At 47.1% G+C, this 14,004-nt stretch overlaps 1 protein-coding gene across 1 annotated transcript in view; it reads right to left on the bottom strand.

Moving 5' to 3' along the window:
* The window catches only part of LOC306737560 (sodium/potassium/calcium exchanger 3-like), a gene marked incomplete at both ends in the record, with an annotated part of 31,915 nt that extends 19,345 nt beyond the window's left edge, over nt 1–12,570 (bottom strand). Inside the window, 2 exons of the mRNA XM_079219298.1 lie at nt 8,625–8,753; nt 12,375–12,570. Coding sequence (XP_079075424.1) covers nt 8,625–8,753; nt 12,375–12,570 — 325 coding nt within the window. The remainder of the gene's footprint in view (nt 1–8,624; nt 8,754–12,374) is intronic.
* Between the last annotated feature and the right edge of the window lie 1,434 nt (nt 12,571–14,004).

The raw sequence follows: 14,004 nt of genomic DNA, 5'->3' as shown, positions 1-14,004 counted from the left end.
AAAAGACCAGTACAAAGAAACACTACAAGGAAACAACTACAAAGAGACACCAAAAGACTACAGAGAGACACAGACATTGTGTGAGTTGTATCTTTTGCCGCAAAGCTTCTACGAGGGATTTTATAAATATATATACCAGCATCAGTTACTATTACTTTGAGACTGAAGAAACACCTGCAGCCTGTCGGCGGTGGTGACGCTGTCCATAGTCCTGAAATGGAGACGATCCGTAAACAGACACAACACGCGGAGGACCGAATCCCTGAAGAGACTTCACATGACTGAGAACCGCTTCAAGTGAACTTTAAACGTGTCCGTTGCTGCAGGGGTGCTGAATGGGTTTTGCCGGTCGGTGAAAGCATCCAATTAAGAAACGTCCCGTCTCAGTTTAGAGTCTACATTGTTATGAGGACAGGCGTACGTCTCTGTGAAGACATCGTCAGATGATACCCATTGTACAGACAGAGACGGCTATTCATGGCCGACACGAGTGCCAGTTTCATCCACAGCGTGGAGAGAGACTCCCGACACAGAGACTCTTGTATTAGTTCATTGATTGGTCTCGTGGGATGCAGATTTCCCAGTAAGTATAAAGTCTTTTCTCGGCCAGTTCGACTGACTTTTTAAAAGGCGCTCTCCTCGTGACAAACTGCTGTTAGCTCAGTTGCTCTATCACTTCTTCCCTCCATTTCTCCTGCTGGATATTGACTGGTGTTTGACTGAAGAAAGCACTCTTTTTTTAGTTTTTTGGACTTTTCATGTCTGTCGAGGAGACGTGTGCACTTTTTCCAGTTATTCATTGTGGAATCAACAAAGCCACCATTTCTCATTTGGAGAAAGTTCCAAGCTGTTCGACAGCAGGAAATATGCACACAGTCAGAGACGGCCCCAGCTTGTTTCCTTTCAGTGCCGACGCTCAGAGCTGCTGCTGCATTGGGGGTCTCCTGGCTGCGTTGGGGGTCTCCTGGCTGCGTTGGGTCTCGGGCTGAAGGGTTAAGATGATCGATCGGCGTTGTGGTTGGAACAAAGAGACACAAAATGAGCACAAAGAGAGACAAAACAATGACGAAGAGACACAAAACGACCACAAGGAGATAGAGCAATCACTGCAAACAGACAGAAAATAACAAGAGAAACTAGAAAAACACTCAAAACGACCAAAGAGAGACGCTTAACGACTATGAAGAGACACAAGAGAACATACAGTCTGTGCGTGTGTGTGAGTGTGTGTGTGTGTGTGTAAAATTCTTCCCTACTTGCTTCTCACTGATGACATAATACTTTCCGGCCGTTGTCATGGAAACGAACAGGAACCGCTGGCTGGATTTGGCATTGGGGGGTAAGATGATGAGGGGAGGGTTGTCTCGCTGCATTTAGAGATTTTGGATGTGTGTGTGTGTGTGTGTGTGTGTGTGTGTGTGTGTGTGTGTGTGTGTGTGTGTGTGTGTGTGTGTGTGTTGTTTTGCTGTTCTGATGACTAAGCATATTACTGTACACTACTTTGGTACAGACCAGAGCCAACCTCTAGAGTAAAGGCTCAAGAGAGGATTTCACTGTGTGTGCACTGTCTGTGTGTCTGTGTGTCTGTGTGTGTGTCTGTGTGTCTGTGTGTCTGTGTGTCTGTGTGTCTGTGTGTGTGTGTGTGTGTGTGTGTGTGTGTGTGTGTGTGTCTGTGTGTGTGTCAGACAAGACAGAGCAGTACAAACACACCATGATCTTGCACTCGTGGGTCTGCAGTGAGTCCCCACAAAGACAGTTTGGCTCCATCAATGAAATATAGATTAGACTTCCTGGTTCAGATCTCACTCTCCAATAAACATCCCCATCTCCACTTCATTTCACCCTGGTGTCTTATTGTCATAGTGCTGACATTATTCCCATTGTCTAGGATCACTTTGTCCTCAAGTTTAAGTCACTAATTCCAGTCCTAAATCTACATAGGACTGGAATCTACCTTGTGAGGGAGGCGTGGTGTGGAGCCAACAGTCCTCTGTAGCTCCATGTTGTGCTGAACTATAAGCCCGCCCACTTTTGTAGCTGTCCAATCACATATGAAGGATTTGATTGAAACCCCTCTAGGAACTGTTCACCGCTCTAATGTTCTGTTTCATTGTGAAATACGTCACAGCACAGAAGCTACAGACGCTCTCACGTCTGTCTCACTGGGACTTTACCGTACTTCAGTTCACCGAGGCACAACGCAGTCGCCCTGAACAAAAGAAGTTCTAACTTCTAACGAAAACTGAATAATATTGTCTTTCCTGAAGGCGAGGGGGATGATGGCGCTCAACAAAACCAAAAAAAGGCGATTAAAGTTGCATCTCCCACCCTTGGGGATCTGCACCAGCTACATCTCGTGCACGTTCAGAGCGCACGTGGAGGGCTGGGGGCCTGTTCTGCACATGCTCAGTGGGCGATGGTGATGCGGGCTGACACATCGCATGTCGTGAGCGTAGCTACTGCGCCGAGTAATGTGACATTTAAGGACTCCCGCTTTTCCCCCTTCCCTGCACAGATTGTAGCGCGCGCACACACACACACACACGCACACATGCACACACACACACACACGCACGCACGCACACTATATGCACAATACACACACACATATCATGAGTGTATCCTTCAGCGGAAGAGGAGGAAATAGTTTGTGCATGGTTAGAGTGTGACACATCACTCACTAGTTCAAGACTACGGGGTTATTCTGCTACATTGATCCTCTTCTCCTTGGTGGGGCAGCGAGGAAACCCCGTTTCACCGCTACGACTGCAATCACTTGGTCTCACATGAACCGGGTATGGACACGCCCATGAGAAGAGAACCAATAGAGAGCTGTAACAAGGGAAATAGTGGCAGCACAGCAGTCAGATCAGCTGTTACCAGAGTCTTTAATTAACCAAACGCATAGCCACACAATCAGAAACAGAACAATCCCAAAACTAGAGAATCTAAAACTCTCTCAGCTCGCTCGCCGACATATCGCTTTCCACTCTGACCGACACCCTGGAGATCTTGGGGAGAAGAGACTCTCAGGCACAAGATCGACTCGGGGCGGTTGGAGACCTCCGGCTGGAATGTAGGTGCCTCTCTTAGCCCCGCCCCTCAGCGGACAGAAGGCGGATTGGGAGTCGAAACGGAGCTGAAGTCAGATTTCTCTGTTTCCCAAACTCCTCCAACAAAGGTTAACAGGAGCAGTGAGATGATCAGACACGTCAGGAGTTTAAGCCAAGTTGTTTTAACCTCTCTGTTTGGAGGGAAAACCCAAACAAAACTAGCTCACCATGTCACACAAAACCTCGTGATCCCACACACAACTACAAGAAGTAACACTGAGTCATATTTGAACCGGAAAGTCAGTCTCAGCTAATTCTGATGGATATGGACAAAGAAAAGTTTGGGTCCGCTTCCAAAGAGATCAGGCTAATCTGAAAGCTGGTAAATGCAGTAACCTGTGAGGCTGGATTACAGCCCTGTCGCTCCTATACTCAGCTATGGCAATACTGGACAGCTCCTAACGCTATGAATCTCTGTCTCTGAGCCAGATACAGAACTCCAAGCAGCTCCGCAGGCTGAAGCCTGACGTGTGCCACAGCCCTTTGAGTGGTCAGAGCACCAGAAAGACGCTATAGAAATGTGTGCATCCTGAACAGAAGTGTTCAGAGACACTTCCTCACATGAGGAAGCCTTGGCCTTCTGTCCACTCATCCCGTCCATTGTCACATCAGCAGGGAGAGTCCACCGGTGGGGCCAAACTCACGGATTGGGCACCAGGCCCTGGCCTTCGGTACGGGGCCGATGACTCACATCGCCATGGTAACACAGGCTGCACAGCCGGACCGCGGAGCAGGCGAAGCTCCGTCTGTTGGATGCATGCATGGAGCTTAGCCGGGGTTCATCTGAGCTGCATTGAGATTCATGCTTATCGTGGAAGAGGAGAGCAAACTGTCTGCAAAGTGTGCTAAAATTGTCGGCCGCATATTTTAACACAACACACTCTGTAAATCATTTCAGTGTATTATAGATTATAGTTGTGTGCCACGGCTCTCATTACTTTTTCCACTGCGACAACAGAAAAGGACTTTATCTTACTTCTCGATAACAGCCGACCTCAAGGTCTCAAGGTCAGCTCTCAACTTTGTGTTACTGCGATACAGAAAACGCACACACAAATATATCGTCTACAAAGTGTTTCATGCATTCTGATTAATTCATATATGGCCACGCAAACTCTATAGTGATCAAAGCATCGATGGCCTAAAATGGATTTCATATTCTATGAGCATGACGTCTCCTGTCAGCGCTCCTTTAGTCTAATAAAGGTACAACGTGCCTGCAGCGATACTTTGTTTGTGCCGTCATGTCCTCCCAGACTAGCAGCGGTAAAAGGAGGACAGCCGTGGCACTCGGGAAGCGGCCTCAACGTGCGCTCACTCACACCAGCCCGATGAACCTTTAAAAAAGGTGTGATGCCCATTCTGCTGCCTGGAAAACAACCCTTGTCCTCTTTCCCTCAGCAGAGGAGCTAGGGAAGGAAGCATTGGCTCCTCAAGGGAAGACAACACATGAGCAAAAAGGAATAAAAGGGAGACGGACGGGAATCCTGTTGGACGAATGCTGGGGAGAAGAGTGAGGCGGAGTGAGAACCAGCAGGAGCTGAAGTAGCGATGACCCCCATTCTCGCCGGGTTAGCTGCCGTGATGGATCGGCTCATTCCCCCGAGAACGGAGCGACAACGCGACTTTACAATCTGCCCGTCGGGCAGTGGTGAAGGGAACCTCGCCTGTTAACACCGGCATTGTGTTGAGAGGCGGCAGCAGCCCACTCAGAGCTAATATTGTAATATAACAGAATTGATTTCTCAAAGGAAATCACTTGCTTTTGATTAGTAGAGGTATTTAGGGAGCGATTGCGTTCCTGATTGGATTGATTCATCCGCTGCGCTATGGAGATGCTTACCTACTTAGAACGTGTGGAGGAGGCAGGAGGCCAAACACACGCTCCCTCCTCCAGGGCTGCAGAGACCAGGGCCGCCACCCTCGCATTAATCAATACTATTCCAGGCGCTCCTCCGGACAGTTTGTCACAGGGAAGCCCTGATTAAGTCAGAGCAGCCTCCTTTACTAAAATGGAGTGTTGCGTCGGAGCTGAGAGGATCTTTAATAACGGTGGTCACGTGACCGGGGTACCCCCAGATCCGCTATCCGTCTAACACACAGCTCAGGGGTGAGAGCTCCACCTGTGTGCTTGAGAGACGAATGCATCAGGAGTGTGGTGTGTGTGTGTGTGTGTGTGTGTGTGTGTCGGGCGGAGGAGGGAGAAAGAATGTGTGGGTGTCAAGTACAGCGTGGCCTCGGGCATTGCATCTGGACAGCAACGTCAAGGAAATGAACAGCTCCTGTTTTCCATGACAAAAGGGGAGGTCAAGAGCAGGGGGCTCCGTCGTGTACCACCTCCTCAGCTACACGGGCACACGCTGACACGAACTCACCGCCCTGCTCGAGCCAGGAGACTCTGTTTTAGATATTTTATTTGCAGACCTTAAAGGTGGCAGAGGCCGAGAAATACCGAATATTACTTCCAACCGCTGCATGTGCTTCCCCTCTTCTCTCCTTGACTGAGAAATGAAAAAATGATGGGTCTGACCGTCTCCTCTCTCCCTCATCTTACAGCACTTGATCACCACACACACACACACACACACACACACACACACACTGAAATTTGTGCACAAATGCTTCATGCTACAACTGAAGCGTTGATGGTCATTCCAACACTACGATTGAAACATTTCAATCAAATGCTGTCTGGATTAGGAATAGACTTTGGTGGTTCAAGCATAGAGTGGATGCAAAGATGGACGACGTGACAGCTCAGCTGAAGCCGAAACATCTGGATCTCCATGTTAGTGGGCCAAACTAAAGAATCAAATTACAGTGTGCATACATTTATTTAAATATCCATCTGTATAACACACTTTTTCTATATATCTCTGAAGGAAACAACAACAAAAACCCGTGAAAATCTTATCGTGTGTTCAACTGTTTTTTTTAGACAAGTTTGGTTTTAATTAGTCAGGTGAGATGTCACTATTGACAGCGGTGACTGTCAAGCTGCTCGGTGTGAAGTAGTCACGGAGTCGGAGGCTTGGGAACTGTACAAGAGAGAAGATGTAACTTTAACTTTATAAACACGTGTCAGTTTGATCATAAATGCATTTACAGAGGTTTAACAGTCAGCTGTTGCTTCCTTCTACCGGATCAGACTCAGACTCTGACTCCAAATGAAGTCCAAATCTGGAGATAGCACCTTTCCTCGAGTGCCACTATGAGGTTGATATTCATGTGCGGTTTTAGTCAAGATTGTTTGGCCCAGATTGCGGTCTGAGTCCCTTAATATTGGGTATCTGCCCATACAGAGTCTGATCCAAAACGTATATTTCTCAACTCAATGTCCATTAAAAGCGTGCGCTGCACGGCACATTGACAGCAGCTGTAGTCTACTGGATTGTTCACACGCTTGAGCCATGACATGAATGAAACTGGAGACTCCTGAAACTGAAGGTGTCTCACTCTGTTGGTGTTGTTGGAACTATAATCCAGATTGTACGCTGGTGAGTGGAATCCCTTCCTTCACAGAGGATCTCTGGCTGAGTGCAGTGTCAGCATGATGGTACATCATACATTTCATTTGACCCAGTTCCCATGAACCGGGATATTGAAGGTTTCTTCAAAACCCTTGATTACATTCAATGGCATACTTTTTAAATAATTTTGAATGGCAACCACGGCATGGCTAAAAGAGACCTCCACGGAGACTCTTGATGGATCGAACCAGAAAACCAGCGACATCGTCTTCTATATTCTACGCATTATTCTTCTTTGTCAAAACCTGGAGCCGACAATATCCACAATGCACCTCGACCGTTTGGCCATAGATTGAGGTGCGTTCTGCTAGTCGGTCTGGTGACATCCCTGCTTTCTAACCCTCCAGATGTTTCTACTTCTCTAACCTGTCACTGTACTTTTTCATGGATGCAAAACCTGGAAACAGACTTTGATGTTCGTCTTTAAGGTTAAGGAAACATCATGGTTATGGTGCAAAAGAAAAGAAAATGAGGGTGAATATCAATAGCAGGTTAGTGACACAAACTGCATTCAGGGATGCGTTGGATAAGTTGCACCTCTTACTTTCTGCCTCGCTCCATGAAGGGCAAACTACTTCCTGCATTGTCACTGGATGGAGGTAACTCCTCGGGATACTGGGCAGTTTCTTTAGACAGTTAGACAAAACAAGTCACTTGAACGAGGGCCTTTAGGAAGTTGTGACGAATTTATATAAGTTTCACTCGCATTTTACAGACTGAGATCGTTTTTAACACCTGCTCCCACTTTACAGCCCATGCGTACGGCTTCGACATCCTTCTTTTCACACGTCCATCAGATTTTGAATACACACAGATTCTTCCCTTTCAACAGTGGAATAAAGAATGACTCAATAACACAAGGCTACATTTTTTTTGTGTCTAATACCGGAGACAAGAGCACAAATTCACCAGAGTGAGAAAGGCTTCCAGAAAATAGTCTCTTTTAGCAACAAAAAAAAACCTTGCAGCCCTCCAGAGGGTGTCAGGGGCTGAAGCCACCCGGGTATTGTGCTGTAAATTTAGCCTGAGACGAGCAAAGGGCAGCTACGGTATAATAAGCAGGAGAAGAGAATGAGTTGAACTTTGACCAACGCTCCCGCTATAGATGACAGCAGCGACCTTGGGAGAGTGAGGAAGAAGATTGATGACCGCCATTTTCCTTAATGAGCTCACGAGAGAACCGGCCCCTCCCTGTGAGGGGAGGTCAGTCGTCTCCCGCTCAAAGTAAAAAAAAAGAAGAATGTCAGCGTGATCTGCAGTGTAGCCATTCTACACCCGACCATGTACACATCAATTACAACAGGATCCATCTAAAAATAGCCACACATATGGGTGACGGTGAGATTCATCAGGACTAATCCAGTGAGAAATAGTTTAGACTACATGACAAGAAATGTTTATTTATAACTTTAAAGCATTTTTTTTGATAACTGCTTTGAATAAAATCCCCTGGAAGTGGCCTATGTCAATCATTTTAACTGGACTGAGTGATTTCAACATTAAAAACAAAATGCCTTCAGCATCCTCGCACGCTATCCTTGAGTGCCTCAAAGAGATTTTGCCGGTTGATGATAAGATAAAAAGGTCGTCATGGAAACTGGGATTTTTTTTTTTCTGAGATGTGGCCACAATGAAGAAAAACGTTAAGGAAGCACAGAGGAAGGGAATGGGAGACATGAAAACAGAGTTGCTGCGAGACGGGGAGCGAAAGCTAGGCGAAGGAAGTGAAAGTGAAATCTGCAGGATCCTAAAAAAGAAGTGTGGCGGAGAGCGAATGAGGAAACCGCTGAGCCAGAATGTCACCGACTGTTGTAGCCTGTGCTCATGGGAAGTCATCTGACCTCACTATCTGGGTTACCCCCACATCAGGAGGAGGAAATAGGGGGACAGGAGAGGGTGGAAAGACCGAACATGTGGGGTGATTTGTTCTGGATGGAGAACATCTGGGTGTCCTCTTTCTTTCCTCCCGTCTCTGTCCTACCTGGAGCCGTACAGTTCTTAGAGTCTTCCTTCTCCACGTCCTCTAGGCTGCTGTTGTCCGTTTCCTGCAGTAGCCGCCTCCCTCCCCATCTCTCCTGGCCGTCACCGCTGTGGCTGGAGACATGGAAACCTGGGGGATGTTTGTCACAGTGAAAAGTCAAAACAGATTCAAGGACGTGCAGTGCAGCATCTGATGACGATTTGATGATGAAGATTTCATACAGAAAAACCTGAAACTGGGATAAGATGCCAGCTTTGAGCGAAATACTTGACTTTGAATCTATTTTAAAGACTTGAAACTTGACTTGGACTTTATCTCAAAAACATGAGACTTGACCTGGACTCAAGCAGAAAAACCTAAGAATTGACTTGGACTTAGCGTAAAACATGTGAGACTTGATATGGACCCTCACTCAAAGACTTGAGAACGGAGTTGGGCTCTATTCTAAAAGACTTGAATCTTGACCTGGACTCTAGATGAGAGACTTGAGACTTGGATTCACAGCAAGCCAAACGTCTGCTGGTTTACATCTGTACGATGTAGAAATAAACAGATTTTGCTGTGATAAATGGATAAAACTACAATATGATGCAGATTTATAAAAATAATTAATTTCACAACGCAGCATCTCGCAAATTTCTTGTCCGAGTTTTCGCGTGGCGCCATTGTGTGAACAGCATCAGACCCAACGGGAAATTGGCAATTGTTCAAAATCCAAACATTTTACAATGATATTATCCTCACATTTGATTGGACAAAATAACACCAAAGAAGGTTTGGCATTTTGGCTTCTGTGTGTCAGTTACATGTTGGTGTTGCTGGGATGTTGCAGGTAGAAAAGTGCGTGTCAAGCAATTTGTTTCATTTTTAATGTGCAGGGTTGTGTTCCCTGTCACATTAAAGTTTGATTCTTTATGTAATAGTGGGGTAGGGAACAGCTGGAGGAGTGCACCACAGATGTTCCAGTTTGGTATTTACCCCCCCCTCCCCTCCCAATTCATCCATTGAAAGGGAATTTCATGATTTTCCAAAACAAAAATCCTCTTGTGGGGTGGAGCAACAGTGCAGAGCGCACAAAGTGGGGCTCCCACTGTGGCTACATCTGCACATTCTTCAAGAAAGCAGCAACACCAATGAATTAATTTCATACTTCAGAGAGCCCAGCAGGAGCACTCTGCCCTTTCCACCCTGCCAACTACAAGTCTGGCCTAAGCGAGGCAGGATTCAGGTAGAATTAAAAAGCCCAGTTATTCAATAGTCCTAGGGGCATGGCTGAACTTCTCACCTGGGCTCACCTTCACTACATCTCACAGCGGCAGAGAGGTTTGCGTGCCAGCGCTTTACTCTTCCCTCCCTCTTTCTATCTGTCGCTATATCTTGCACACGGAGAGGAGGAGAGGAGAGGAGTGTGGGAATGATTAATGCACCACTGCGAGGAGGCGTTGAGTGCTCCGATTCCGGCTCCACGGCATCCAGCTCAATTGAGCAGAACTTCATTAAGCGCATCATAAATAATCAACTTTAATTGATATTCCGGCAAGCTGGTTAAGAGTTAACGACCACGCAATAGGGACAAGGGAAATGCATTAAGTGCATCCCTTGTTCAACTCTGACGTTGAGCACATGCCGGGAACACAGCGCTGTAGCATTTCTATGTAACCAGGATACGCAGCGGGTGGAGGGGGGGGGGGGGGGGAAGAAAAAAGAATGAGTCCCACTGATGATGCACAAATCATGAGTGTATGAATATTCATGCAGGCCTTCTGTCCATAGAAAGTGATAAATACATCTCACTTTAGCTGACGCTGACTCAGTAATCAAGTGGAGTGTTGGGGGAACAGTCGAAGACGGATAAAAAGAGTACGAGAGAATCATGCAGACGTTACGTCAAGTGGTACAGATGTTTGCTGTTAGGAGGTACAGCAGCAGTTACTCTTGATCCAGGTTTCATCCGATTGCTTTTGGATCCTTTGGCAATACTGATGAAGTCAGAAGAGCTTTGGCATGAAGTTGGAGAGAGACGGTAACCTGGAGAGGTGTATACCCTGGTTTATACCCTGGTTTATACCCTGGTTTGTACCCTGGTTTGTACCCTGGTTTGTACCCTGGTTTGTACCCTGGTTTGTACCCTCTAGTGTACCCTGGTTTGTACCCTGGAGTATACCAGCTCCGCTGTCACAAGGACAGATACAGGAGATCATTCCTGCCTACTGCAATAAGACTTTACAATAAACCCCCTCTGGCCAAATCAATCACTCAACTATAACACCGTTACACTGCTGATTATTTGTTTGTTTGGTTACATCTTGCACTTGTTTAGGTAGTTTATTTAACATTATTATATTATATTTTAGTTTATAGTGTGCATTTTTATATGTAATATTGCTTTACCTGTGTGTATAAATGCTGCTGTAGCGAAACAATTTGCCCTTGCAGGATTAATAAAGTAACTATCTATCTATTGATCGATCGATCGATCTACCCTGGGGTATAAACCCTCAAATATAGCCTGGTGTATACACCCTGAAATGTACCCTGGCGTACACACCCTGGTGTTGATGCCCTGGTGTTGGTGCCCTGGTGTTAATACCCTGGTGTTGGTGCCCTGGTTGATACCCTGGTGTTGGTGCCCTGGTGTTGATGCCCTGGTGTTGATGCCCTGGTGTTGATACCCTGGTGTTGGTGCCCTGGTTGATACCCTGGTGTTGATACCCTGGTGTTGATACCCTGGTGTTGATGCCCTGGTTGATGCCCTGGTGTTGATACCCTGGTGTTGATACCCTGGTGTTGGTGCACTGGTTGATACCCTGGTGTTGATGCCCTGGTTGATGCCCTGGTTGATGCCCTGGTGTTGATGCCCTGGTGTTGGTGCCCTGGTTGATACCCTGGTGTTGATACCCTGGTGTTAATACCCTGGTGTTGATACCCTGGTGTTGATGCCCTGGTTGATGCCCTGGTTGATACCCTGGTGTTGATACCCTGGTGTTGGTGCCCTGGTGTTGATACCCTGGTGTTGATACCCTGGTGTTGGTGCACTGGTTGGTGCCCTGGTGTTGATGCCCTGGTGTTGATGCCCTGGTGTTGATGCCCTGGTGTTGGTGCCCTGGTGTTGGTGCCCTGGTGTTAATACCCTGGTGTTGGTGCCCTGGTGTTGATGCCCTGGTGTTGATGCCCTGGTGTTGATGCCCTGGTGTTGGTGCCCTGAGGCTCACTGCCCTGATTTCAGCGCTCTGCAGCTGAAGCACCTAGACATACAGGAGGAGTCTCTGCATCTCCCAGAGCAGTTCCCCATGAAGAGATGAACTTCAAATATTCAAAAAAATGTTTTAACCCAATATAAACTTGTGTTGAATCAATGTTATGCTTTGGGAACATAACTACAGTGAGATTTCAGAGTGAACTTTCGTCCCCACAGGAGAAAGGTCTCACACACCACTATGATTTCACAATGAAACCACAGTCCATTTAGACGTTGAGTAAATGCACCACGCTGTAAGCTCCCGGAAATGAAGAGTGATAAATGGCATTAAGTGACAACAGGAAGAGTGGTTTTCATCATGGAGCCGCCTAACGTTAACGTCTCTTTACGAGCAGGGTGGGAAGAAGCTGTGAATATAAAATACAGACGGTTCAACCGGACAACTGTTCAAAAACACAGAGCCGACGGCAGGGAAGCAAACCCGCAAACTAGCGGAGGGATTCAGACCCTTCCCCGGCGTCCCGGGGCTGAACAAGCGGCTGAGTCCTCACCTGAATGTTCCGCCAAGTAGGAAAACCCCTTCACGAGCAGGAGCAAGCCGCCGAACAGGCAGATCTGGATCAAAACCAACTCCTTCCGTCTCTTCCGCCTCGCGTGGACCTTCCTCTGGATCGGCATCACTTGCGTCGGCCGATTCCGGACTCGGATACCCGGCGGAGACGTCCCCTCTGCCGCTGCCTCATCCATGCGGATCCCCGAAGTAAACACACGCAAAACGAGCAGCCTCCTTCTTTTTTTGTTGGTTTAACCACGGAACTGCTGCTACCTCCCGGGAACGGATGGCAAACAGAGCCCGCCGATGAGCAGGGGGGACGGGGAAATAGATCAATTTAAAAAAAAAGTTGTCAAATTGGTACGGCCGGGATGCTGCGAGCGTCTGCTGGCCGGAAGAGACCCGGGCTGCGCTCCTTAAGTCATGTTGGAATGCGGCTTTCTGGAAGTAGAGCGAGGCGCGCGGACCGCTGCACGAGCGCTGCGTGGACGCGTCCGTCTGCTGCGCGCAGAGGGAGCGCGAGAGAGAGAGAGAGAGAGAGAGAGAGAGAGAGAGAGAGAGAGAGAGAGAGAGAGAGACCACACGGCGCGCGTGGCCAGGCACACACACACACACACACACACACACACACACACACACACACACACACACACACACACACACACACACACACACACACGTTAACTTAAGTGAAACCCAGCTCCTACTAAATAAATCTCTATTCGTGGAAAATTAATTGAGAATTTGGGTATATGTGTGTGTGCGCGCGCGTATTCGAGTAGTTTCTACCCATGTGCTTTTCGGGCATTCTCTTTGAAGGGGTAGTGCAACAAACTGCCACCTCGTTCATATGGTGAACATGTCAGGCACCAGGTGACACAAAGTACAGGCCTATCTCAGTATTTCATCTCAATATTTTTTTTGGGGGGGGGGGGGGTCGACGTGTTTCACAGGTGCAGGCCACAGAAACCACCGGTGTTCCTGTTGAACTCGTTTCCGTGTTAACTGGTGGTTAGGCCGAGGTGGTTGAAGCTGTTGTGTTGAAGACACTAACAGGACATGGAGGTGTCCTTGTGAAAAGACTTTTGAATGCAGACTATTTTATTGTTATTTTAGGTACTTGACTCGACACGTGTATCTACTAATATGTCACAAGGACAGATGCAGGGGAACATTCCCGCCCACGGCTATAAGACTGTACAATAAGTCACCTCTGGCCAGATGCTCTGTAGATTCATCAACATCGCCCTTGCACCGCTTTTGTTGTTTGGTACTCACTGTACATGTTTATGTTTATATACACTTCATATACTACTACTACTACACTACACATACTTTGCATTTCTGCACTTCCTCTATTGTTTAAATGTAACTTCCTAAATTAATACTCTCTGCGCTGCACATATCTTTCATCCCTGTTATTTTCATTTTTGTATCTGAAAGCTGCTACTAATTTTCCCTTGGGGATGAATAAAGTATCCATCCATATATGTTGGGCAATTGTTCATACAGCCTATATAGCATTTTGTTTTCAATTCACAACTAGTCCAATCATGTACGCTTCAGGTACAAGACCAAACCTCTGGCCTCCTCTGGGACTGTCTAATTGATGGAGGAGATGACGTAAC

Source organism: Taurulus bubalis, assembly GCF_910589615.1.
Source record: "Taurulus bubalis genome assembly, chromosome: 6".
Lineage (NCBI taxonomy): Eukaryota > Metazoa > Chordata > Actinopteri > Perciformes > Cottidae > Taurulus > Taurulus bubalis.
The sequence above is the reverse complement of the archived record's forward strand: the minus strand, read 5'-3'. Positions and strand labels throughout refer to the sequence as shown.